The 23,297-nt window shown below is 58.1% G+C and overlaps 1 protein-coding gene across 1 annotated transcript; it reads right to left on the bottom strand.

The window, feature by feature from the left end:
- Window positions 1–9,542: 9,542 nt before the first annotated feature.
- FIGNL2 (fidgetin like 2) lies at window positions 9,543–11,894 on the bottom strand. The gene is given in 2 exon segments (XM_027668504.1): window positions 9,543–10,518; window positions 10,520–11,894. Coding segments are annotated over 2 exon segments (2,301 nt in total). The 5' UTR covers window positions 11,852–11,894; the 3' UTR covers window positions 9,543–9,549.
- Between the last annotated feature and the right edge of the window lie 11,403 nt (window positions 11,895–23,297).

Consider the following 23,297-nt stretch of genomic DNA (forward strand, 5'->3'; position numbering starts at 1 on the left):
CAAAACCCCAATGAAACCCAACAAAATCTATCAGACCCCAACAAAACACCAGTGAAACCCAACAAAATCTATCAGACCCCAACAAAACACCAGTGAAACCCAACAAAACCTATCAGACCCCAACAAAACACCAGTGAAACCCAACGAAACCTATCAGACCCCAACAAAACCCAAAAAGAACGCAACAAAAAGCCAACAAAACCCCAGCAAAACCCCAACAAGCAGATGAATGAATTGTGTGTGTCTGTTTAACAACTTTTTGTCTTTCTTTTCCATAGAGCCATCTCTTTTGCACACTGAAATAGAACAAAAATTCCAAATGCTGCTCTGGACCTCACCCAAGGGGAGAGGATAAATCTGGGAATGGCTTGTTATCCATGTCACTGTAAAACCCAAAACCTAGGGCTTCAACCAGCCAGCAAGGTCAGTTGTATCCTGCAATATTTAGCGTTAATGACTGTCCGGCCTCCGTCCTGCGGCGCAGACACTTCTTTTGGGAGAGATAAAAGCTTAAAAAAAAAAAAAAAGAAAAAAAAAAAAAAAACCGGTGTGTTATCTCTGCTGGTGGGAATTTGTGGGGGGCTCACCCACGAGGTGGGGGACGGGGATGGGACTCCCCCTTGGCTGTCCCGTGGCCATCGGGGGGAACGTGGAGTCGAACCCCTATGTTGGGAGAGTGGCCCTTCCTGTGTTGTGGGGTGTAGCCAGGAGGGTTTTGGGGGGGGGGGACAGCCCAGCAGGGGCACAGGAGGAGCTGTCGGGTGCCTTCACCTCCCTTCCCATCTCCCACACCTCCATCACAGCCCCGCAGAGAGGGGGGGGAACCGGAGCTACCTCTTGCCTGGTCTCGCTGCGGCAGGGAAGGACGTCACGAGCCACCTCCAAAAGCATTTCTGTTTCCTCATCCCCAGCTCCGTTTTTGGGGCGTCCTCACGGCTCAGCCAGTTCTCAGGCCAGCCCCGCTCGGGTTGGGGGGGGTCTCTTCAGGGCCAGGGGGGGCTTGGGTGGGTGCAGGGAAGGGGGAGCGAAGGGAGGTGACGTTTGGCCCCAACCAAACCAAGGGTACCCAGAGCAGGGGAGGAGGGTGGGGGGGAGAAACCCAAGACGCCAGAACTCGACAGGAGGGTGAATCTCAGTTTGCAGAATCCCATAACCCAGAAAAACGACAGGAACCACTTAAAATAAACCAAACCCAAGCAGGAAGCCATCCAGCAGCCATCTGTGCCACCGGGGCGGCCACGGGCACGGGAGCAGCTCTGCCCCACAGCAGGGACCTCGCCTGTCCTGCCTTGCCCCCGTTGCTCCAAGGGTGGGATGTATAATAATAATAATAATAATAATAATAATAACAATAATGATGATGATGAAAAAAAAAAAAAAAAAAAATAACAACCATAAATCTTAAAAATGTACAAAAGGTTAATTAGAAAAAAAAAAAAAAAAAAAAAAAAAAAGAACATTAAAAGAAAAAAAAAAGGAAAAAAATAGCTGAAAAGCGTGGTTGAACTTTTTAAGAGACGTTATAAATACTGTAATATATCATTTTATTTTATCGGCATGCCTTTTTGTAAATACAAAGAACTACAAAAAAAAAATTATAGAATGGCTTCTGGCTTATGCCATTGTCCATGGTTATTTTTATTTTTTTAAGATTTTTTCAGTTGTCCTTCAAGGCTTTAGATAGCCAGGAAAAACGTCCCCCAAAGGAGAAAAAAAAACCAAAAAACCCAACCAAAAAAAAAAAAAATCCAAAAATCCACACCCCCCCCAAAATAGATTTTAACAAAAGCTTTATTGCAAGCGATCTTTGCAGCAGCAAAAGTCTCCACTTTTGGGTTCCAATGTGCAATAAGTTGACCACTTCTATGCAAGATTTGGCTGAACTCCATAATAATTGTCCTCAGGCTGGGCTGAGTCTCGCAGGTGACGCTCGGTGCGTTCGTACTGGCAACTCATGAAGCTACTCGATTACTTTTAAAATAAAAAGTCCCTTCAAACTCTGTATAGATATTTATTTTTTTAATGCTAGATCCGTATGAAAGGCAGGAGGTCGCTGAGCAGGAAGGGGAGGGAGGAGGTTTTTCAGCCTCTGGGCGGCTGGAGTTGGTCCTTCTGCTCAAAAAGGATCCCAAGGGGGGGGTTTTGGGGTGGTTTTTCTCCCTTAGTTTCCTCCCCGGGGTGGGTTTTTCCCTCAGCTGAGGGGGGGCAGGACGTGGTGGGGCTTCACTGGGTGAAGCCAAAGCGGGGGGGAGGAAACTTCGGGCCAGGAGCCTCAGGGACCTTCATGTGGCACCCAAATCTCCCAATCCAAACTCCTGCACGGAATTCCCATTCCGGATTCAGGGCTGTGGGAGCAAAGCAAGGGAGGGGGTGTTGCTGTTAAGTAGCCAAAAATCACACCCCACAGAAGTATTTCCCTTCTCTCCCCCTCCTCTAAAACCCTCTCCCTCCTGGGTCAAATCTGTGACTCCAAAGCGCCGAGGGGAGGGCGAGAACGAAATGCCAGTCCAAGCTGCTTTACTCACTTTTCCTCTTCACCTTTTTTTAAAAATGTAGAAGCCAACGTTGAACAAAAAAATTCCAGGCAACCCCGCGGCGTTCCGCAGAGGCCACACCTGAGTTTGGATTATTTAATTTTCTGCCGCAAAAGTAAAATAAAATTAAAATAAAATAAAATAAAATAAAATAAATAAAATAAAATAAAAAAACCTGTTCAAGCTGTAAAAGCTCAATAGCAAAGATTAGTGTATTAGAAACTGCATGGTGGCTCATACCGGTCTTACCCAACATGATTAACAATTACTATAAGCCAAAAGAAAATTAAATAAACGTTACCCTTTTCACTGTACAAGGGAAGGTTGTCTTGGTGTCCCAGTTATTTGCCTGGTTGCATCCTCCCTCCCCTCCTCCTCCTCCTCCTCCTCCTCTGTGCTTCCTCCAAGGCCTTTTAGGGTGGTTTTTGTGGAGCAGAGTGAGGTGCAGGAGAAGCTGCTGGAAGGGGTTTGGTGTTACCTGGTGTTGGGTGCCCACGCTGGGTCTGTGGGGTCGGTGCCTCTGAGGGGGGCTCAGAACCTGCTCAGGGCTGGGGCAGGTGGGTGCCCTTGGCAGGGGAGGACATTGTTGGTCTGTGGTGTCTCACGCTGTAACCCAACCCCTCACCCTGGAACCCCTGACCCTGCAACCCCTGACCCCGCAACCCCTGACCCCGCAACCCCTGACCCCACAACCCCTCACCCTGCAACCCCTGACCCTGCAACCCCTGACCCTGCAACCCCTGACCCTGGAACCCCTCACCCTGCAGCCCCTCACCCTGCAGCCCCTCACTGACCCTGCACCCCCTCTCACTTGCACTAAAAGGACCCAAAAAAGGACCTAAAGCAGCTGCAGAGCCCCCTCTGAGTCCGTTCCCAGGGCAGGTCAGGAGCTCTGAGCACTGGTGCTGTTGGGGGTCCCCCTGCCAGGACCCAGCACTTCCAGACCCTGAGTCCCACCCCTGTTCTTGGCTTCCCTTCTCCAGATCAACCCTCATCCCATGGGATGCCTGTGGAGTGACAGGGTTTGGGTCGGTGGGGACAAGTGGGGCGTCCTGCTGCTCAGTGGTGCTGAAGGGCCCTGGATTGGGGCTGGAGCCGGTGACAGAGGACCCCTCACCTGCACCCCACCACCAACTCCCCCTCCAGACCTGAAGGGCTGAGCTGGGTGTGAACCCCTTGCCAAGGGCAGGACTTACCTTGGAGTTGAATGTCCGAGGCGTCACCTTGGAATTGGTTTTCCCTGTCTGAGTTTTGGTCGCCCTGGAATCGTTTTTCCTGTTACAGTTTTGGTCCAATTTGCTCAACAAATGTGAATTTTCCTGCTTGGTTGAGGCCGGTTAAAGCAAACCACTGGCACTGCAGGGCCCGGAGCGTGGTTGTGCCGTCCTGCACCTCACCAGTGCCACACAACGACGGCACTGGTTTAACTGGGGCACGGGGACGGAGCATTCCCAGTTCTCCCCATCTGTAAACGGGGTGGCTCATTCCCTACCTCACAGGGGTGTTGTGAGGCTTAGTTACCGAGCGAGTGTGATGCGTGGAGGGTCTCAGGCACCTGGGGCAGAGCCGGGGCACTGGGGGGGCCAGGGGGGGGCCAAAAATGCTGCTACGACAGTCCCACACCCTCCACCTGCAGAGGCAGCTCCTCCCTCTGACACCCCTCTCAGGCCACTGGGCTTCACCCCGAGCTGTCCATGCTCCCCCCTTACCCCCCTTGGCTTTACTCTCTGTTCTGTTTGACCTGAGGAGAGGAGGAGGAGGATGGAGCAGGGGGGAGGGAGGAGGAAGGCGATGGAGGAACGGGCTGGGAGTTCCATGTCTGAACTTTTGAGTTCCTTTGTACTGTACATCTTTTTACTTTGGAATTTGCAATAAAGAGGTATGTCCATCTTGTTTTAACAACTTCTCCTGGCTGCCCTGTCGTTCTGTAACCTTCACACAGCAGTGACTGCCTCCCCAGTCCCCAAAATCCACACCCTCGGCCCAGACAGGTCACCCCTGCCAGGGCAGGACTCCAGGGGTGGCTTTGCAAGGTGGGGCTGGTCTGAAGCGTGGGTGTCCAGCACCAACCCCTGCCCTGGAGGAGCCCCCGGGCTCCTCATCTTGGGAGTCACAGCTTCAAAACCCCCTGGGCACGACACAAAGCTCATCCCAGTCCTATCCCAGTGTATTCCAGCTCCTGCTTTAGGGAGACTGAGCGATGCTTTAGGGGACACACCCTGCCACAACCACCCTGCGGGTCCAGGCTGCTCCAGGGGGGACCTGCAGCCCTGAGCAGCCCCTGTGGCTGGCAGGGCTCCAGAGTGAACACTCCAAGACCCACCAGCTCATCCCCAGCTCCCACCATCCACCAGCCTCGAGCTGCTCCTCGGGCTCCCCGCGGCCGAGGCAGACGCTCCCCAGCACGGGGGGGCTGAGGTGACAGATGGCAAAACAGCCCCTGAGCCCCTCACCCTGCGGAGCAGCCGCTGGGCCTGACCTTCACTGATGGGCAGGAGCCACCTGAGAGGACACAGGGACAGCTCCGTGCCAGGAACTGGCCATGCTGGTGCTTCAGGAAGGGCAGCGGGCACCGTTCCAATCAGGGGGGAAAAAAGCATTCTGTGAATTGTGTAGATTTTAACTGTTCTGCTCGTCTCTGAAAGCCACACTCGGGGTTATCTGTCCTTCCCTTCCTTCTCCAGTGCTCCTGGGCCACTTGGTTGGATTGATGCAAACCAGTTCTCGATATAAAGAGAAGCCCCCAGACCCCTGGTGGCTCCTCAGCCCAGGAAAGCCACGAGTGTCATCCCAGATGACTCCAAGCAGCACAAAATGCCTCTGCCACAACTCGTCAGGTCACTGGGGTTAAAATTACCCTCTCGCCCGTGAATAATTAACCCCTGGTGCTGGCTCAGCCCAGAACCCAGCAGAGAGGTTTTGCCCCCTCCCTGCCCCAGCGGGACCCCACACTGGGGCTGCAGCCCAGGGAGCTCTGCCCGGCTCCATCCCTGCCACAGGGCACCTTGGCATCCAGTGACAACCAGGGACATCTCCAGCGCAGCCAGGGGTGATGGGGGTGGCTGGTGGCCTTGGTAACCCAAGGACGGGCCCCTCCCTGCCCGGGAGAACACACAAGGTCGGTCTCTCCATCTCAGTCCCTCCATGAGGCTTTACTGGGTCTCGTTTTCCCTCCCGGCAGATTCCGGGCGATGCTCCGGTGTGGGAACCATCCCAGTTTCAGGTGGCCAAGAGCCTCCTCCAGTGGCAGTAGTACATCAGGGTCCCGGTGAGGAGGGTGGAGGTGAGGAAGGCTCCCAGGACGCCCAGGACCACGGGCTGGACCCAGCCCAGGGGGTCGCGGCTGTACCGGGGGAGCCGCTGCCGCTCCAAGAGCAGATCCCCCGTGCCGGGGGCCCTCCTGCCCCGCATCCCCCCGGGCTGCAGCTGCACGGAGCTGAGGTGCTGCACGCTCCGGCTGTATCCCTCCACGTTCCTCTTCAGCTGCAGGCTCCGGTCTTGGTTCAGGTTTTTCCCCAGCTCCCGGGCGATGTCGGAGCGGCCGATCCGGCGGAGGCTCCGGACCAGCCGGTCCCAGGTCGTGGCTTCTCCCGCCGTCACCAGCCAGTGCCGCAGGGCTTCCGAGCACCGGCGGCTCCGGCGGGGGCGGGCGGGGAGGTTCCTCCCGGAGAGATGCTCCGGCTCCAGCTGCAGCTCCTGCAGTTCCTCGTCGGGCCCGTTCAGCTCTGCCTGGAGCTGGAGGCACTCGGAGCGGGACAGCAGCTCGGCGATGCGGCCCATGGTGTGACGGCCCACGGTGGCCGCCACCGTGTCATCGCCCCGGCCACCCGTGGCCAGCAAGAGCAGGACGAGCCCCACGGGCACCAGCATCGTTTGGGTACCAGCATGGATTTGGTGCCCCTTGGCACCAGGGGCACAGAACCCCCTGCTGACCTCACAATCCCCCGCTGACCTCACAGAGCAGCGTGTTCCAGGGACATCTGTCCCTCTGTCCGGCCACTCCTCCAGTCACGACATCCTTTGCTTCCCACATCCCCCTCCAGCCTGGAGCATCCCACCTGCATCCCTGGGATTCACCTGGGCTGGGATATCCGGGCTCTACAGCTGCCGCCAGCACGTTTGGAGGGGCGGGATGGGGACAGGCACTGCCCCCTGGGACACCTCCACCACCCCCGTCCCACCTCCCAGAGGCCACGACAACAGCTCGCCTGTCCCTCCCCAAGGAGGGGGGATGTAACACCCGCCCCCCACAGCGGGACCTGCCTGTTCCTCTCCCACCCCAAATCCACGGAGCAGAGCCGGGTTTGGCTTCGCTCGGGGTCAGGGCGACGACCCCGCAACCACGAGGTGGCAATGCAGCCCCGAGGTGACAGCGCAGCCCCGAGGTGACACCGGCGCTCCCACTTTCAGTCGGGGTGTCGATAAAGCTGAGATTTCCCTGGATCTCCTCGAAAAGCTCGCCAGGGAGGCTGTGGGGCTGTGCCGGCAGCAGGTGGAGGAGCCGAGCCCCCCTTTGCTGGAGGAGGAGGAGGATGGAGCCTTCCTCCCATTTTTCCACAGCCTTTCTCCACAGCGCCGGAACCTCGGGGGTCCCAATAAAAGCCGGATTGTTCCGGATGTTCCAGCGCCAGCACAAAGGCTCCAGCACCTCCCGGCCACCACTCAGGGATAGCACCCTGTCCCCTCCCGACCCGGGATCCGGCACCCAACTCCTCACCCTCGCACCCACCGACCCCCTGCCCCCTTCCCCCGTCATTCCCAGCCCCTCCTGCACCTCCCCCGTACCTGCAGGTGCTGGGCGGGTCCTCCCCAGCAGCCAAACCTGCCCGAGACCCCCCCTGAGCCCCCCAGGCCCGGGGGAAGGGGGGGGACATTCCAGCAGGGCCCCCTCCTCAGCAGGACATCGGTGCCACTGCCCGAACAAGGGAAGGGTAAATCTGGACCCCACACCCATCACCCCTAGCAAGGGATGGGACATCCCTGACGAGGGAAGGGGGTACCCTTGGATCCTCCCAACACCCCAAACAAGGGAAGGAGATTCACCTGGACCCCCATCACCCCTAACAAGGGAAGGGGACACACCTGGGACACCTCTAACAAGGGAAGGGGACACACCCGGACCCTCATCGCCCCCAAGGACAGGAGTTGTTCATGTAATCTCTTTAATACTGTGTAATACTTTTCTTTTTTAAAATACAGCATTTCTTGAGGTAGACCATCCCAGCCCTAGAGCTTGTCTGTCTCAGACATCAATAAGACATGAATTAAATACTTTCATGTACAATATGTTGCAAAATGAGGTAGAAATGGTTACAGAGAGTGTACAAATAGGATAATAATAATAATAAGTCTTCAGGAACCCAGCACCACTTTTTGGAGGGGGGGGGAGGAGGAGCAAAGGGGGTGCCCTGGTAATGCCCTGGATGCAATAGGAAACTGGGAAAAAATTGGGAAAAAACCTGGCAGACACTTCGGGGTGAGGTGGGGGAGTCCCCGTGAGGGGTCTGTTCTCTCTGCACGTGCAGACCCTGAGGTTTGGGGGGGCTGCTCTGAGGGGGAGGGCCTGGAGCAGCTGCTTCCCCATCTATAGAGCACTAAAAACCATAAAAATTAGGGTTTTATTTTTTAATTAGGGGAAAACCCCACCCCCACAGCAATGCAGAGGAGTGGGGGGCGAGTGGGTGGGTTGGGGGGTTCATGCTCTGTGCAAAACCCCCGGCTCAGCCCTGATGGGTTTTTTGGGGGGGGCAGGAGAGAAGTGATTTCCCCAAGCTCAGAGGAGCCAAAATTCCCTGATTTCAGGTGAAAAAGGAGCAGTGTCAGCACTGGAATCCTCCCAGCAAAGCCCGGGTGACCCCTGTGTCCCAAACCCACACTGGGGGGAGGATCCCAGTCCCAGCCTGGCTCTGGGAATGGGGACCCACCCTGCTCCAAAAAGTGGTGCCAGCGACAGCTCCCAACCTACGGCACTAAACTTCCCGTTGAAGACACGTTTTACTCCACCAAACGCTACAATAACAATGTTAAAAGCAAAAATTAAAAATAAAATTATGGCATAATATACGTGGAAAGCACCCGAAATACATTCAAATTTCATCTTTGTAACAGCTTCAAGTTTATTTTTTTTTTTTCCTTTTCTTTCTTCCTTTCTTCACCCCCTTTGGAAGCAAATGCATGAGGCAGCTTTGTCCCAGGTCAGAAAACTCTTTAAAAAATTTATTTTTTTTTCCTTTTTTTTCTGAGAAGATAAAAAGAGTTTTTAAAAACACATTCTTTCATTTTTCTGAGGTAATTCTTTTCCTGAGTAGTTAAAAAGAAAAAACAAAAACAAACAAACAAACAAACAAAAAAAATACTACAGACCTTACAAAAATAAAAACCCAAGTCTAGGATATTCAACAATCTACAGCATTTTACTCCAAAACCTCCCGGTTTTGGGGTGTCACTCCCTGGTTTTGGGGTGGAACCCCCTGGTTTTGGGGTGGAACTCCCTGGTTTTGGGGTGTCACCTGGTTTTTGGGTGTCCCCCCTGCCCCTCCCTCCCCGATCAAGGTCATCACCAGGGGTGAGGGGGCTGCTTGGCTCGGAAGACGCCCGAGGTATTTCTGTTGGGAACAATAAAAGCAGTTAAAAAAAACAATAATAAAGCTTTTGGGTGGACGGGGGGAGCTCGTGCATCCAACGCTGGAGTGGATCCCGACGGCAGAGAGCCGGATCCCGGGGCACCTCCAACCCGCTGGCACCGCTGGTCCAGGGACGGACAGAGGGGAAAACAATAAATAGGTTTATCCTGAGTCGTGGGTGACACTCCCGAAAAAACCACGGAGGGGAAATTCCCTGGGTGAGTCCGAAAGAGGAGAGAGATGAGGTACGTGGTGCTGCCGGCGGCGCCTTCCGCGCTTTTGGGAGGAGGGATCCGACCCCGCCCGGAGAACCGGAGTCCCGCAGACCCCAACCCCAGATCCAGCCCCGCGGCCTCGGGGTCCGTCCCGGCGCCCTCGTCCCCCCGCTGCCGTCAGTGCCTGGTGCCGTACATCTTATCCCACTCCAGGAACAAGTCCAGCTCCTTCTGGGAGGCGGCGGGGCGGACCTTGCAGAACGCCTTCTCCAGGTCCTGGTAGGAGGTGGGGGGTCCCGGCAGGGCGCGGCGCGCGGCCCCGGCGTGCTGGCAGAGCCGCAGGAGCTCGGCGCCGGAGAAGCTCTCGGTGCGCTGCGCCAGCGCCGCCAGCTCCCGCTCGCTCAGGCAGCAGCTCTGCTGGGCCAGGGCCTGGCGCAGGATGTGCCGGCGCGCGGCGCCGTCCGGCAGCGGGATGTAGAGCCGCGTGCCGAAGCGCCGGTGCGACGCCTCGTCCATGCTGCCCGGCCGGGCCGTGGTCCCGATGACCACCACGTTCTGCTCGGATGAGGTAGCCACGTTGTCCAGGTAGGAGAGGAGCTGGGACTTGAGGTTGCTCGCCTGCCCACCGTCCTCGCCCGCCCGGGCCGCCAGCAAGGCCTCGGCCTCGGTGATGAGCACCACGGCGGGCTGGCGGCAGCTGGCCACGAAGAACACGGTCTGCAGGATCTTCTCGGCTTCGGCCTTCCAGGTGGAGAGCAGGGTGGTCCCGCTGAGCCTCAGTAGGGTGGAGCCCAGCTGGGTGGAGATGCAGCGGCTCAGCAGCGTCTTCCCGGTTCCGCGGGGGCCGAAGAGCAGCAGGGTCCGCAGCGGGTGGCTGGCGCCGCTGTAGGCGCCGGGGCGCAGGATGGGCCACACCAGCTCCTCCTCGATGGCCGCCTTCACCGACACCTGCCCGGCCACGTCCGACCACTGCACCGGCGGCCCCCGCTCCACCACCTTGGTGTTCACCAGCTCCAGCACCAGCGGGTCGACGTTCTTGGGCTGCTCCTCCACTGGGGCGCCGCCGAACACCGGCGCTTTGGGGGGCAGCCGCAGCGGGAAGGGGGGTCCCGGCTCCGCCGCCCGCTCCCCGTTGGCGAGGGGGGGGGCTGAACTTCTCGAAGGGCTCCGCCGGCCGCAGCGGAGCGTCCCCGGCGCCGTAGGGCGGCGAGACCATGCTCTTCATCTGCTGCCCGCCGTACTTGCTGGCGTGTTCCTCGGCGTTCCCCGCTCCTGCCGGCCGCTTCCCGGGCTTGAAGGCCACCTGGGGCGACTCGGCAGCGCCGCCGAACCCGTTCCCCCGGCACTCGCCGTTGTCCGACATGGGGTAGGGGGACTTTGGCTGCTCGTAGCTGTATTTCCTGTACCTGCCCTCCCCGTCGTCCTCCCCGCCGATGTCGAACGCCTTCCTCTTCAGCGCGCCCGCCTCGGTGCCCAGCGGCGGCACGGCCAGGGGGGCCAGCCCGGCGCTCTGGTAGCCGTACCCGGGCACCCCGGGCGGGCGGGCGGCGGGCGGCGGGGCCGGGATGGGGGTGGGCGCCGCGATGCCGGAGGGCAGGTAGGAGGCGGGGGGGTGGGGCGGGTGGATGCCCCCGTAGCCCGGCTGCGGCGGGTAACTGCCGGCGGCGTAGTTGTACATGGGGCCGGAGGAGCCGTAGCCCGGCACCAGGGCGGGCGAGGGGTGCGGGGGCTGCAGGAGCCCCGAGCCGTGGAGGGCGGATGGGTGCGGGGGTGGGAGCGCTGCCGCCGGCTGGGTGCAGTAGCCAGAGGGCAAGTAGGTGCCGCCGTAGCCTGAGGGGTACTCCTGAGACGCCCCGAGCCCGCCGGAGCCGGCGGCGGCCCCTCCGCAGGAGTTCCCGGGGTACATGGGGTCGGCGAGGTTGGCTGACACCACCGGGGAGCCGCCGAGCCCGATGGCCCCGCCGGCGGCAGGGACGGCGGGCGGCACCACCCCCTTGGCGCCGGGGAGGCCATCGTGGATGGGCGTCAGGGGGTAGGTGCCATCGGAGCCGTGAGCCCCCGGCCAGGGCTCCCCGTCCCCCTTCTGCCCGTTAACGGGCCCGAAGGTGCCATCCCCGTATCCGCCGAGCGCCGGGCGCTCGTAGGGCGCGTCCAGCACCCCCGAGTACTTCTCGGCGTACCTCTTGAGGAGGTTGGAGGCCGTGAGCGCCGAGATGTCGTCGTTGGCCCAGGCGTAGTTGAAGCGCTGGCGGGTGCTGGGGTACAGGTCGGACTTGTGGGCCGGCGAGGAGGTGGTGGAGGAGACGTCCAGGTGCTGCTCCGGCCACTGGTTCAGGGACTGGGCATGCTCTGGTGACCAGTGCATCTTCGACAGACCTGTGGGGACGGGGCGGCACAGGTGAGAGCAGTGAAACAGGGACGGGCACCTCTCTGCGTGGAGTGTCCCCAAAAACCTGGACTGGCCTGTCCTGAACCCCATCACACCCCCCGACTGCAAACATCTGCTTCAACTCACCCTAAACTTTCACAGGATCCCCGAATCCCTGAGGCTGGAAAAGCTCTCCAACATCACCGAGTCCACCCTGTGCCCCATCCCCACCTTGTCCCCCAGCCCAGAGCCCTGAGTGCCACATCCAGTCCTTCCTTGGACACCTCCAGGGGTGGGGACTCCACCACCTCCCTGGGCAGCCCCTTCCAAGGCCTGACCACCCTTTCCACGCAGAAATTCTTCCACCCAAAAATCCCCTTTGACCATGGGGGCCTCCACACCAGGGTCAGTATCACCCTCTCTTGCTCCAGTCCCCAAATACCAGCAGCCCCTGAGGGTGGTGGCAGTGTGTCCCCCTCCCAACCCCTCTGTGGTCCCCTGTCCCCCCCCATCCCACACCCATCCCCTCCGGGGACACCGACACCGGAGCCAGGCAGGGGCCTCATGCCCCCCTCGCTCTCCGCTCGCAGCCTTTAAGCCACTTTGTGGCCACGGCACAATTAGATTACTTAATGCTTTAATTGACTTATAGGGCATTTGTGCTTCCACTTTGGATATCAAACTTCCACAAGAGGATTTAGATGGTGGCTTTGCGTGGCTTGAGCCGCCCTCCCCCTGCATTTATGGCCATTATCACAGAGCTCCTGGTGGATAAACGCCCAGCAGATCCTCCCGGAGCCGCCTGCGGAGCCGGCTGGGCACGGGGGGGCATGGGGGCAGCTGGGGGCAAAGGCACCAGGAAGCTGCGAAGGGAAAAAGGAGCATTTGGGAACTCCACGAGGAATAAGACATTTCCCTTAATTTTTATTTTTTTTTAAGGAATTAAAACCCTGGGAGTTTCCATCCTTGCTCAGGGAGGGGGCTGAGAGCCGTGCAGTCCTGCAGCTGCTTCTGCCCCCCCAAAATATCCAGCTGGAAATGTCCAGAGCTCAGGGGTTTGGGGGCACCAGGAGGTGTCCGACCGCTCCAGCACTGAGCCCAGTGTGGAGCATGGCAGGAACGAGGTGCCACCAGCACAACCAGCAAACCCCAGTGGCATTCCCAGGCTTCTGAAGTCAGGGAGCAGCTGCCCACAGAGACCTCCACCCTCCCTCACCCTCCTGGAGAAGGGAGGACTCAGCAGCCCACAGACCACGGAAATCCACATCCATCCTCTCCCATCCTGAGGCATCCGGCAGCGCCAGCTCCATTTCTGCGGAGAACACCCCGAGGATGGACAGAACCCCACAGCAACCAGGAGCGCCCAGCTTTCCCCCACGGATTGATCCCAACGCCTGAACCCTGCTGCTCGTACACCAGCCAAAAATTGGCATCTCAGGATGGGCCCAGTGATGGAATTGCTTTTCCAAGAGCCTGGAAGAGGGTGGCTGGAAGCCCATCACGATGGTATGGCTGCTCCAGCCCCCATTCCTGAGCTCCCTGGATCCCGGAGCTGCCGGGAGGAGCGGAGCAGGGGGGTTTGCAAGGCCGCAGGTTGGCAATCCCGAGGCGCCAACCAAGCCTTTAAGGACAAGAGAGGCATTTGGGAGAGGCATTTGGGAGAAGAAAAACCCAAATCCATGGAAAAGCCGGTCGCACCCTGGAAAACGCGGGGAGGGGGAGGGCGGCGGGCAGGGAGGAGTTGTCAGGGCTGAAATGGGACGTGAATGAGCGGCGGAGCGGGACAGATGTTTCAATGCTCCCCTTGGCAGTGTGAGAAAATTACTGTCCAGTGACCAAATGGCCGGGCCGGTTCCCACCCTCGCTGCTGCCCATTATCCCCAGCGCAAGACAAAGGCGGGCAGGGGGGCTGGGCAGGGAGAATCCTATTGTTCCCGCCCGCCCTAATTATGGAAATCTTGTTAATCTATTCAGCAGCGACTCTGAACTGGGCTTTTGTTCGGGGGTTTTTAGCGGGGAGCACCACCGAGGGTGTCCAACGGCTCGGCGTGGGGACGGGGTGCGCTGCCTCCCGCCGCCCCCCCACCCCGGGAGGAGCTCCGGCCACGAGGCCTCGGGATGCTGGGCTGCCCCAGAGCAGCATCTCGGGGTGAGGTGGCTTTGTTGGAACAGGGATATCCCGTCCCCAGCCCTCGTATGCAGAGCACACCACGTACACACCCACCCACCCGCGTCGGCCCCACGCGCACGGTGCTGGTGCTGGTGCACAAAAACCCCGGCAAAAATCCCGCAGGGACGACCCACAGGCAGCATCTGCTGATGGCTGCAGCGATCCCACATCCCTGGGGGGATCAGGAGAGGGCTCCAGTGGATCTGGAAGGCAAAGAAGGAGAGCGACGCGCGAGAGCAAACACACTGGAGCTGGGGACGCACTAAAGCCCAGGGTTTAAATCCAGCCAAACTCCCCCGAGCCGTGGGAAGAGGGACCAGCCCCCGGAGGGAGCGATCCCAATGGGTTCAACCCTTTGGTTGGATTATCCCAGTCCTGGGGTGCCGGGATGAGCCACGGAGCCGCCTCCATCCACCACCCCACGGCCGTCCCGCCGCTGTCGTGCCGGTTTAACGCTGACGGCTCCTCCGGGCCGAGCTGTCACTCGGGGGAGTTATGCTCTTTCCAAAATCCATTCAGCAGCTCCATTATCCCTGAAATTCCCGCGATCAGCTCCTGAAAGCCGTCCTGCTTCCAGGGGCTGCCCAACTTCCCGGGATTTTAACGCTCTGCCGTGCGAGGTTTGGGCCAGGGGAGAGAAAACGGGGATGCCGGAGCCTCCTTCCACAGCCCAGCCTTCACTGAGCCCCGAAAACACGGATTTCCCACCTCGGGGATGCGTGTGATGGATCTTCCATGCTGGACTGTGCAGTCAGTGGTGGGTCTGGACAAAGAGGAGGAGAGAAGAGGCTTCCCCAAGTCTGCCCAGGAGTGGGAACGACTTTTTCTTCTTCTAAACGATGTATTTCCTGACGATCTTTTGGGCTACAGCTCCCTGAAGCAGAGCCCCAGAGCTTTGGGGTTCATCCCTGCCTCCTGGGAGCAGCACAGGGAAAGTGCAACGGCATCATCCGGGTGAAATCAGGGCTGTAAATCAGAATTATGACCCTGCAGACACTGTGCTGACCCTCACGGAGGACCTGAGGCTCGTGGCAACATCTCGGAGCTGCTCCAGCACTAACACTGGGGATTAAAGCAATATTTGGGCGTGTTGATACATGTCTTGAGGCCAGACTCTGGTCACCTCCAGCGAGTCTGGAATAGGCAGAGCAGCCCAGCGGAGCCTGTGCCAAAGGCAGGACCAGGCACAAAGCTCAGGTGTCACAACCCCACCACGGCAGCACCAGCAAAGGTTCCACCCCCAGCCTGGCCCAGGAGGGGATTCCGTGGCAAACACCAAGTTGTCCAAGGCAGACCCAGGGCGTTTGGCAAACCCATCACGGAGCCACCGTGACATTCCCCGTCCCCTCCCCAGCGAGGGCTGGGATTGCAATCAGAGCAGGGTCAATGTACATGTGTTAAAAGGATTTGGGTTGACTCCCCCCTTCCCCCCTCCCCGTGCCCTCTCCCACCCCAGGGAGGAACGGCCTCATCCCGGGTGATCCCAAGGCTCCGGCGTCCGCTCTGGCCGCTCATATATCAAGTGCAGAGCAGCTGGACACCAGCACGGGCCGGGAGTGACCAACGGGCCGTTGTCCATCTGTGCTGCCCCGGCCCCGGCCGGCGAATGAAAAATTCATCCGGATCCGGCGGCAGCTGAACATCCCCATCTGTCACGGGCAGGAGAGAGGAACCCACCGCCAACGGCACCCGGGGGAGCCAGAGTCACGGCCCCTGGCCTGGGAATTCCGGGATCAAGGGGATACGGCAATAAAACCTCGGGGGGTGTTAATAAGGAGGCGACGCGAGGGGCGGATCGGAGGAATTTCGCTCCGCGCATCGGCAGAGGGTGGGCGGGAGGAAAACGAAAGGGAACGGGATGAAAGGAAACAAGCGAAATGAAATAAAGCAAAACAAAAAAAAAAAACCAAAACGAAATGAAAGGAAACGAAACGTGACACAGAAAAAATAAACCCGACCAAATCAAAACAAGATGAAATAAAATAGAAATAAGAAAAGCGGACCTAAAAGAGTGAAAAAAATCAGCCCCTTTTTGCCATTTCTATTTTTCTTGACACCGCTTTTCTCCAGGTCTCCTGGACCCCCTCAGGCTGCTGAGATCTGGCCTTCAGCCCTGCACCACCCCCAGGAACACTGGACAAAACTGCTCAGCTTGTTTGGGTCTAGAACCCCCTGGAAACTGGAGCTGGTTCAGCTCCTCTCCTGCCACTCCACCAGCACAAATTCCCCCTCTGCACCAAGGATGAGCGTGAATTCCAAGTGATTAATTACCCCATTAATCCATCACAGTGCTGCCCACTCCCTGCCATGGGTGGCTTCAGCTCCCTCTGACAGTGTCCCCACTCCTCCTCCAACGGATCTTCTCCTGCCCTGAACCACCTCACTGCTGCAGGACCTCCCCTGGGGTGACATTCCAGCTGCGGGCTCTGCCTGAAGGACAGTTCTCAGGCGGGCAGGAGGATTTTCCCAGGAGCATCCCTGAGCACTCGGGTCACCAGATCCCACCGTCCTCCAGGTCACCTCGAGGAGCAGGAGAAGCCTCACTGTGTCCCAGGGAAGGGTCCCATGGGTGCTGCTCGGATCCCTGCTGGGATGAAGCTCCAGTAACAAACCCCCCAGCCCCGGGTCCATCTGCTCCAGGATCTGCCCTCAGGAGGGGGGAATCAGTGCCAGGAAGGGGCTGCAGGAGGGAGATAATTCCCTCCGTGCACCGTCCGTGGCGGCAGCAGCAACGCTCCAGCTCCTCTCCTCCACGGAACGAATCAATCTTAATTAACTCTAATTCCAGGGAGCCTCCCAGCCCCATCCAGCACCGCCAAGGCCGCCGCGTTTTCCGCCTCGGTGCCCGCCGGGGAAGCTGCCCCCAAGGGAACTGGGCAAAACCTCCTCTTTTCCATCATTCCTGCATCTCCTTTCTCACCATCCCCATCACACACCCCACGGGACAAGGGATCCAGCCCCATCCCCGGGGATTGGGCCATCCAGGCCCAGTGGATCCCGCCAGAGCAGGCCCGGGGAGGCCTCTCGCCGTGGCTTTTGTTTTCACAAGCCTTTTGACTCTCGGATTCTTTTTTAAACACCGGCCCCAGCAGCCTGAAAAGCCCAGCTCCCTCCTGCACTCCCATTCACTAATGGATTTTCCAGAAGTTCCCCTTTTTTTGGCGTCTTTCTTTGCTGACACTGCTGCCCTCCATCCACGCCCGAGGCTGCGGCTCCTGGTGTTTGGATGGACGGGAGGACTCTGATTTTGGGGATCCTTTGCTGCACTCAGAGTGTCTGCTCCCAGAACTCCCACCTTCTGCACTCTGGGATTGCATGGATCCATGGTTATTATAAACCAACTATAATACTACACCATCATATACAGAAATATATTATAATTTTTATATATATATCACTATATTTATATATATCACTATATTTATATATCTATAACAGGCTGCATATTTATGTGCATATAAATATTGTATCCTGCAGTTTAAACGACTCAACCTGCCACCATAAGATTGTTTCCCCAAAAAAACCCCAAAATGTTAAAGAATAGTCAGGTGGCAGCAGTGTTGAAGTGAAGGTATCACCAGGAAATGGGGAATTTTGGTGCCAGGAGCTCATCCACAGGGGCAGAGCCACTCCCATCTCCTCGAGCTAATCCTACAGCAGAAATAATTCCTCTTCCACCGTTTTTAGCAGCCACTCATCACAAAGTAATCACCGAGGAGGAGGATGGGAATGGCCCAAGGTGAGATCTGTAATGATGGTTTTTTGGTGCCTGGCTCCCCACCAGTGGCACATCCAGAGCTGAGAGGTGACAACTCAGGTGGCTGAAATCCCATCCTGGGCCCAAAGTCCTGCCTGTGGCCATCCCTGGCTCCCCAGGGACTGGGATCAGCCCAGGGGGTCCCCAGGAGGGCCCAGAGCCATCATCCCAGCGTGGTGGCACAGCCGAAGGCTCCCAGCTCTGGCAGAGCCCAACCCGCCTGTGGCACCCTGGAATTTTAGCAGATTTATGTTGACAACACGAGGCCTGAGCCAGCGTTGGGAGGGAGGAGGAGGAGGAGGAGGAGATGCTCTGGGAGCCACCCGGAGCTCAGGGTTGGGGGACAGGAGGCAGAACCTGAGGCCCCAAGGCCGTTCCAGATCCAGGGTGAGAAACTCCCACATCCCAACCCTTCCCGCTTCCAGCCACCCCGAGCAGGGTGACCCGCCCTCCCCAGGCGGGATGTGCAGGACGAGCCCTTCAAAACACACTCAACCTCTGTAACCCCCCGCGCGCGGCCCGGCCCCTCCACACGTCACCCCTGGCCTTTAATTACACATTTCTGCAGCCATTAGTCCTCTCGCCATCAATTACACCCACATTATCCCGCTCCGGGAGCAGCGGGACGCGGGGAGCAGAGTCAAGTGCTTGGCGGAGCCTTCCCGAAGGGAGGAAAAAAGCGACGGGAACATCCCCGAGGCTGCACACAAAGCACCCCGGCAGCCCGTCCCGCTGCTCTTCGGAGGCTGGGATAGATTAATCACGGGGAGAGGATCCGGCTCCGACATCCCTGACGCCGCAAGTCCCCCCCCAGCCCGGAGCCACCGGCGCACCTCCCGTTATTTACACAGCGCAGCCTTTGTGCGGAGCGGCTCCGCCGGGGGCAGGGAGAGGCTCCTTATTCAGCGATTACTCAGCTGGTTTTTTGTAGGCAAGACAAGCGTGGGTTAAAGTGCAGTTTGTCCTGACATTCGTTTTCACTTTCTTGGGGAAAAAAAAAAAAGAGTGGGGGAAAAAGTGGCTCTTTTCTCCTCGGAGGGAAAACACTCGCCTGGGTACCACAGTTCTGCCAGCCAAGCATCCCAGTGGGAGCACATCCCACCCCGGGGAGAGCACCTCGACATCCCATCCAGGGAGGACACCCCAGCACTGGGGCTCAGGGGGGACACCCCAGCATCCCTCCACAAGGAGTAGACTCCAGCATCCCGCCCCAAAACCCTGACCAGGGAGCACACCCCAGGGAGACAACCCAACACCCCGATCCAGGGCGAGGGCCCGTGGGCATCACCACGACACAGACCACAACGGCATCGCTGTAATTAAATAAACATTCCCGGGTTTCCCCCCTGATTGAGTTGTCTGTGCTCCGGAGAAAGGAGCCGGGAAGAAAACCTCTTCTCCACATCCTCCCAGCTCTCTCTCCGGCAGCATCCGAGGCCTGGGCGGGTTTATCGGGGCCCCCATAAAGATCCAGGGCTGCTGATAAGCGACCCTGGGTAGCCCCAGGGTGGGGGAATCACGAGGGCCACTGGTACAATTTAACCAACAGTAACTGCAGCTGCTGCCGGGACACAAGGCCAGGGGAGGTTTTACAACGCCCTTGTCACACAGCAAAATAAACTTTGCTGTGGAGAAACGATTCCCAACTCCATTCCCAACTCCTGCTCTCAGACCCGATGCTCTGGGCAGCCCCGGGCGGGCACAGCACCCTCTGCACATCAAGGATGGGATTTATGGAGCAGAAAAAGCTCCATGATCCCGCTCAGGGCTCTGCAGCACGATGGAGGAGAAAAGGAGGGTCCTCTCACGACATGAACAAGCCGAGCCCAAAGGAAAAATAGGCATGAAAATATGCCAGGAGTCATCCCAGCAGTGGGACCTGGCAAGGGGACAAACTGGTTTTTAGAACTGGGAATTGCCAGGGCTGGCACTGGGAAGAACTGGTTTATGCTGCTGATCCATCAATGGGAATTTTCCTGCTTAACACTCCCGAGGTTTAATCCCAACAGTTCCCTTCGATCGGAGCTGGGTGACACCGTTGGCACGTGTGTCCTGCCCCCAGCACCACCAGCACCACCAGTACCACCAGCACTATCACCACCAATCCCAGCACCAGCACCAGCATCACCACCTGGGATGAGCTTTCCAGAGCCAGAGCACCACGACGTTGGCAAACACGTGCACTACCAGCACATCCCTCCGTGCCCAAAAGAGAAGGAAAACGTCTTCATTTTGCCAAAAAGCTGCCAGAGAAGGGCCTGTCCTGCTGGCACCGGGGCTGGAGCCAGAGTGGAGTGAGCCAGCCTCAAGCTTTCCTGCAAAATTCCAGCTGACATTCGGCCAGATGCAACGGGATTTGCCCTGGGATGACAAAAGGAGCCTCCGGACAGCCCTGTCAAACAGCAAAGCTCCCTCCAGCCACAGAACCACTGGAGCTCAAAAAATAAAACTGAGGAGTGTTTACAGAGGCAGAAAGGAGGGTCAGCGTCGCACAGGGGTCACCAGCGCTTCTCTGGATGCATTAATGTCATCAGAGGGAAATTCCCTCCAGGAATCCTCGCTCCAATCCACATCTGCTGCCCTAAACGCTGGGTTGAGGGATTTCTCCTTCCCTCCACGCCACCCACCTCCTTCCAGATGCCAAGAAGGGAGGCACAGGGAGCCCAAATCATTGGGAAAGCAGAGAGAAAAGAGAAGAAAGGAGAACATTTGGCTGTTTGTGGCATCCCCACCCTCAGGAATATCCCCTCGACTGGGAGGATGCACAAATGATTAACAGGAACAAAGTTGGCAGCGTCTGCAGATGTGCTGGCACACGCTGCCGGGCTCCTTCCAGGAATTTTTGAAGGGCACTAGAGATGCTGTCACTCAGGAGGAATGATGTGCAGAATCCCTTGATTCCCTCTAATCCTCTGGAGCGTTGCGGGACGCGCTGCCGGCTCCGGAGCCGAGCGCTCCCGGAGCCTTTTGTGTTTATCTTTTCCATGAGGGAAGGAGGAGGCGAATGAAGTGACCCGATGGCCACTCCCTTGGCCTAAGGTTGGGCCCTCACAGCTGTATTTGGCCACCCGAAAAAACATCCTTTGGGCTTTTTTCTTTTCCTCCTGTGGCTACTGGAAGTGCCGGGAGCGGAGGGTGGATGAGGGGTGAGGGGCTCAAAACTTTCAGCCCACTTATCCAGGCGCTTTGATAGGGATCTGTGAGCAGCCTGAAGGAGGGATTTGGGAAAAACCACAGCCCCTCCTTGGATCAGAACACGCAAACCACCATCAGGATCAGATCCTGGCCATCGACCCCTCCCCAGATAAAGCAAAGGAGGGAGCTGCAGTGGTGGGGGGAAGCCCATTGATGGGCTGGGAACCACAGACACACTGGGTTCTTCAACAACTGGATTCCGTATTCCAGAGCACCCAGGGAAAACCTCTTCAGAGGTTTCTTCGTGTTTATGGCACGTTTTCCCTCGGGGAATTAACTCTGACAGGACACAAGAGGGGTTTGGGTTACGGGGCCGCGTCGAACTGGCACCAAAGCCGAGGTGCTGTTAAAGCCCCCACCAGGCCCTCAGGAGGGGGAAAAGGGCTGGAAAGGGGAGGGAGGGAGGAGAAAACACCGGCTCCAGATAAGCAATTGTTAACATGATCCATATGGTTCACAACGCGCCGCTCTGTTTAACCAAAATGATAATGGCAAAAGGGAAGAATGCGGCGGGGGCTCGGCGGGAGAACAAAGGCGGCCGCGGAACCTTCCCCGCTCCAGGAATGGTGAGCGGGGAGAGCCGGGGGCTGCAGAACCCTTCCCTACTTCGGGAATTGCAAGGGGGGAGAGCCGGCGGCTGCGAAACCCTTCCTTGCTCCAGAGGAACGAGTGGAGAGAGCCAGAGGCTGCTCCCCCCCTTTCCCCGCTCCAGGAATTGTGAGCAGGGAGAGCTGGCGGCTACAAGACCATTTCCCTGCTCCAGGAATTGTGAGCAGGGAGAGCTGGCAGCTGCTCCCCCATTCCCTGCTCCAGAGGGACAAGTGGGAACAGCCAGAGACTGCTCTCCCTTCCCTACTCCGGGAATTGTGAGTGGGGAGAGTCAGGGGTTGCTCCCCCTTCCCTGCTCCAAAGGAATGAATGGTGAGCAGGGAGAGCCAGTGGCTGCCCCCCCCCATTCCACACTCCAGAGGAAGAAGAAGGGAAAGCCAGTGGCTTCTTCCCCTGGCCAAGTGGCCCAAAACCCACCCGGCTCGCTCCTTCCCCTCCACAAAAGCTCTCCAGCTAAAACACGGAGCAGGGAGAGAAACTACAGCTGTCAGCAGTAAAATAAATAAATAAATAAATGTACACAGTAAGCATTAACCGGGATATTTTCATAATCAACAACAAAGTTTAAATGGGAGCTGTGGTGCAGCGTGGATGTAAACACCGAGCCCATTCCTCTCGGCTCTGGGATGAATTCAGCCCTGGGTGTTTATGTTATTGCAGGATCCCGCGGCTTTCCGAGGAACACAATACAGTACGTGCCATTCATTATCCCAGCAGTCCCCCAAGAGAAAATGTCAACACACTTCTGCTGAAGAGAGCTAAAGCAAATGTTTAATGTGATAAACAACTCCCGGGCCTCAGCCCCCGCTGAAATGTTTAATTCAGAACCACCTCGAGAGCAAACAGGCACGGGAAACCCTGGCAGGGTTGGGGCAGCAGCCTGGAGTGCCCTGGGAGGAACCAGGGAGAAACCTCCTCAGTTCCCATCAGAACATCCATCCCGAGCCCTTATTGTGTCCTGCACCCTCCACATCAAACACCCGAGCTCTGTCCAGAATTCCATTCTGCACCTTCACTCCCTGAAATCTGTCACAAAACCAGGATCCAATTCACGACAATGTTCATTTTTGTGGTCCCGGGATGGGAATGAGGAACCAGCACACCTCCAAAACCAGGAGAATTGATGCTGGAACACACCAACATCAATAAAGTGACTTAAACCCTTCCTGGTGTTCTTTCCAAATGCCTCCTGTCCCCCCAGTGGAAAGAGCCCATTTCCAAAAAAAAAACAAAAGGACCTTTCGGGCAAAGCTCCTGATTAAAAATCACCCTCAGCTCCTCAAAGCTCCTGATTAAAAATCACCCTCAGCTCCTCAACGCCGCGAGTGTTTTGAAGGCGAGCGCTCCCGGCGTGCGCTTGACGTGCGACAGGGGCCGAGGGAGCGCGCATTGTTCCTGGGGGGCGAGGGATGGAGGCAGAGAGGGAGGGATGGACGGAGAGAGGGGTGGGAGGAGGGAGGGATGGAGGGAGGGATGGGTGGACAGAAGGATGGATGGATGGAGGGACGGAGGGATGGAAAGAAGGGTGGTTGGGGGGGATGGATGGAAGGAAGGAAGGACGGACGGACGGTTGGTCCACCCCACCGTGTGCACCCTCCGGGCTTGGAAGCCACCGGGACCCCATTCCCCCTGGGACGGGGCTCCCCCGGGACCAGGCTCCCGCCCCGGGGCGGGCTCATGTCACGAGCGCGTCCCCCGGCGCTCCCCGCACCCTTTTAGGGGGAAGAAGGGAGGGGAACGCCAAAGGCCCCGGCAGCGGGGGCTGCCCCGTCCCTCGGGAGGGCTCGGGTTACCGGGAGCTCCAGCCCCCACACGCGACCCCCCCC

This window comes from Corapipo altera, unplaced genomic scaffold, assembly GCF_003945725.1.
Source record: "Corapipo altera isolate COAL_440 unplaced genomic scaffold, ASM394572v1 290, whole genome shotgun sequence".
NCBI lineage: Eukaryota > Metazoa > Chordata > Aves > Passeriformes > Pipridae > Corapipo > Corapipo altera.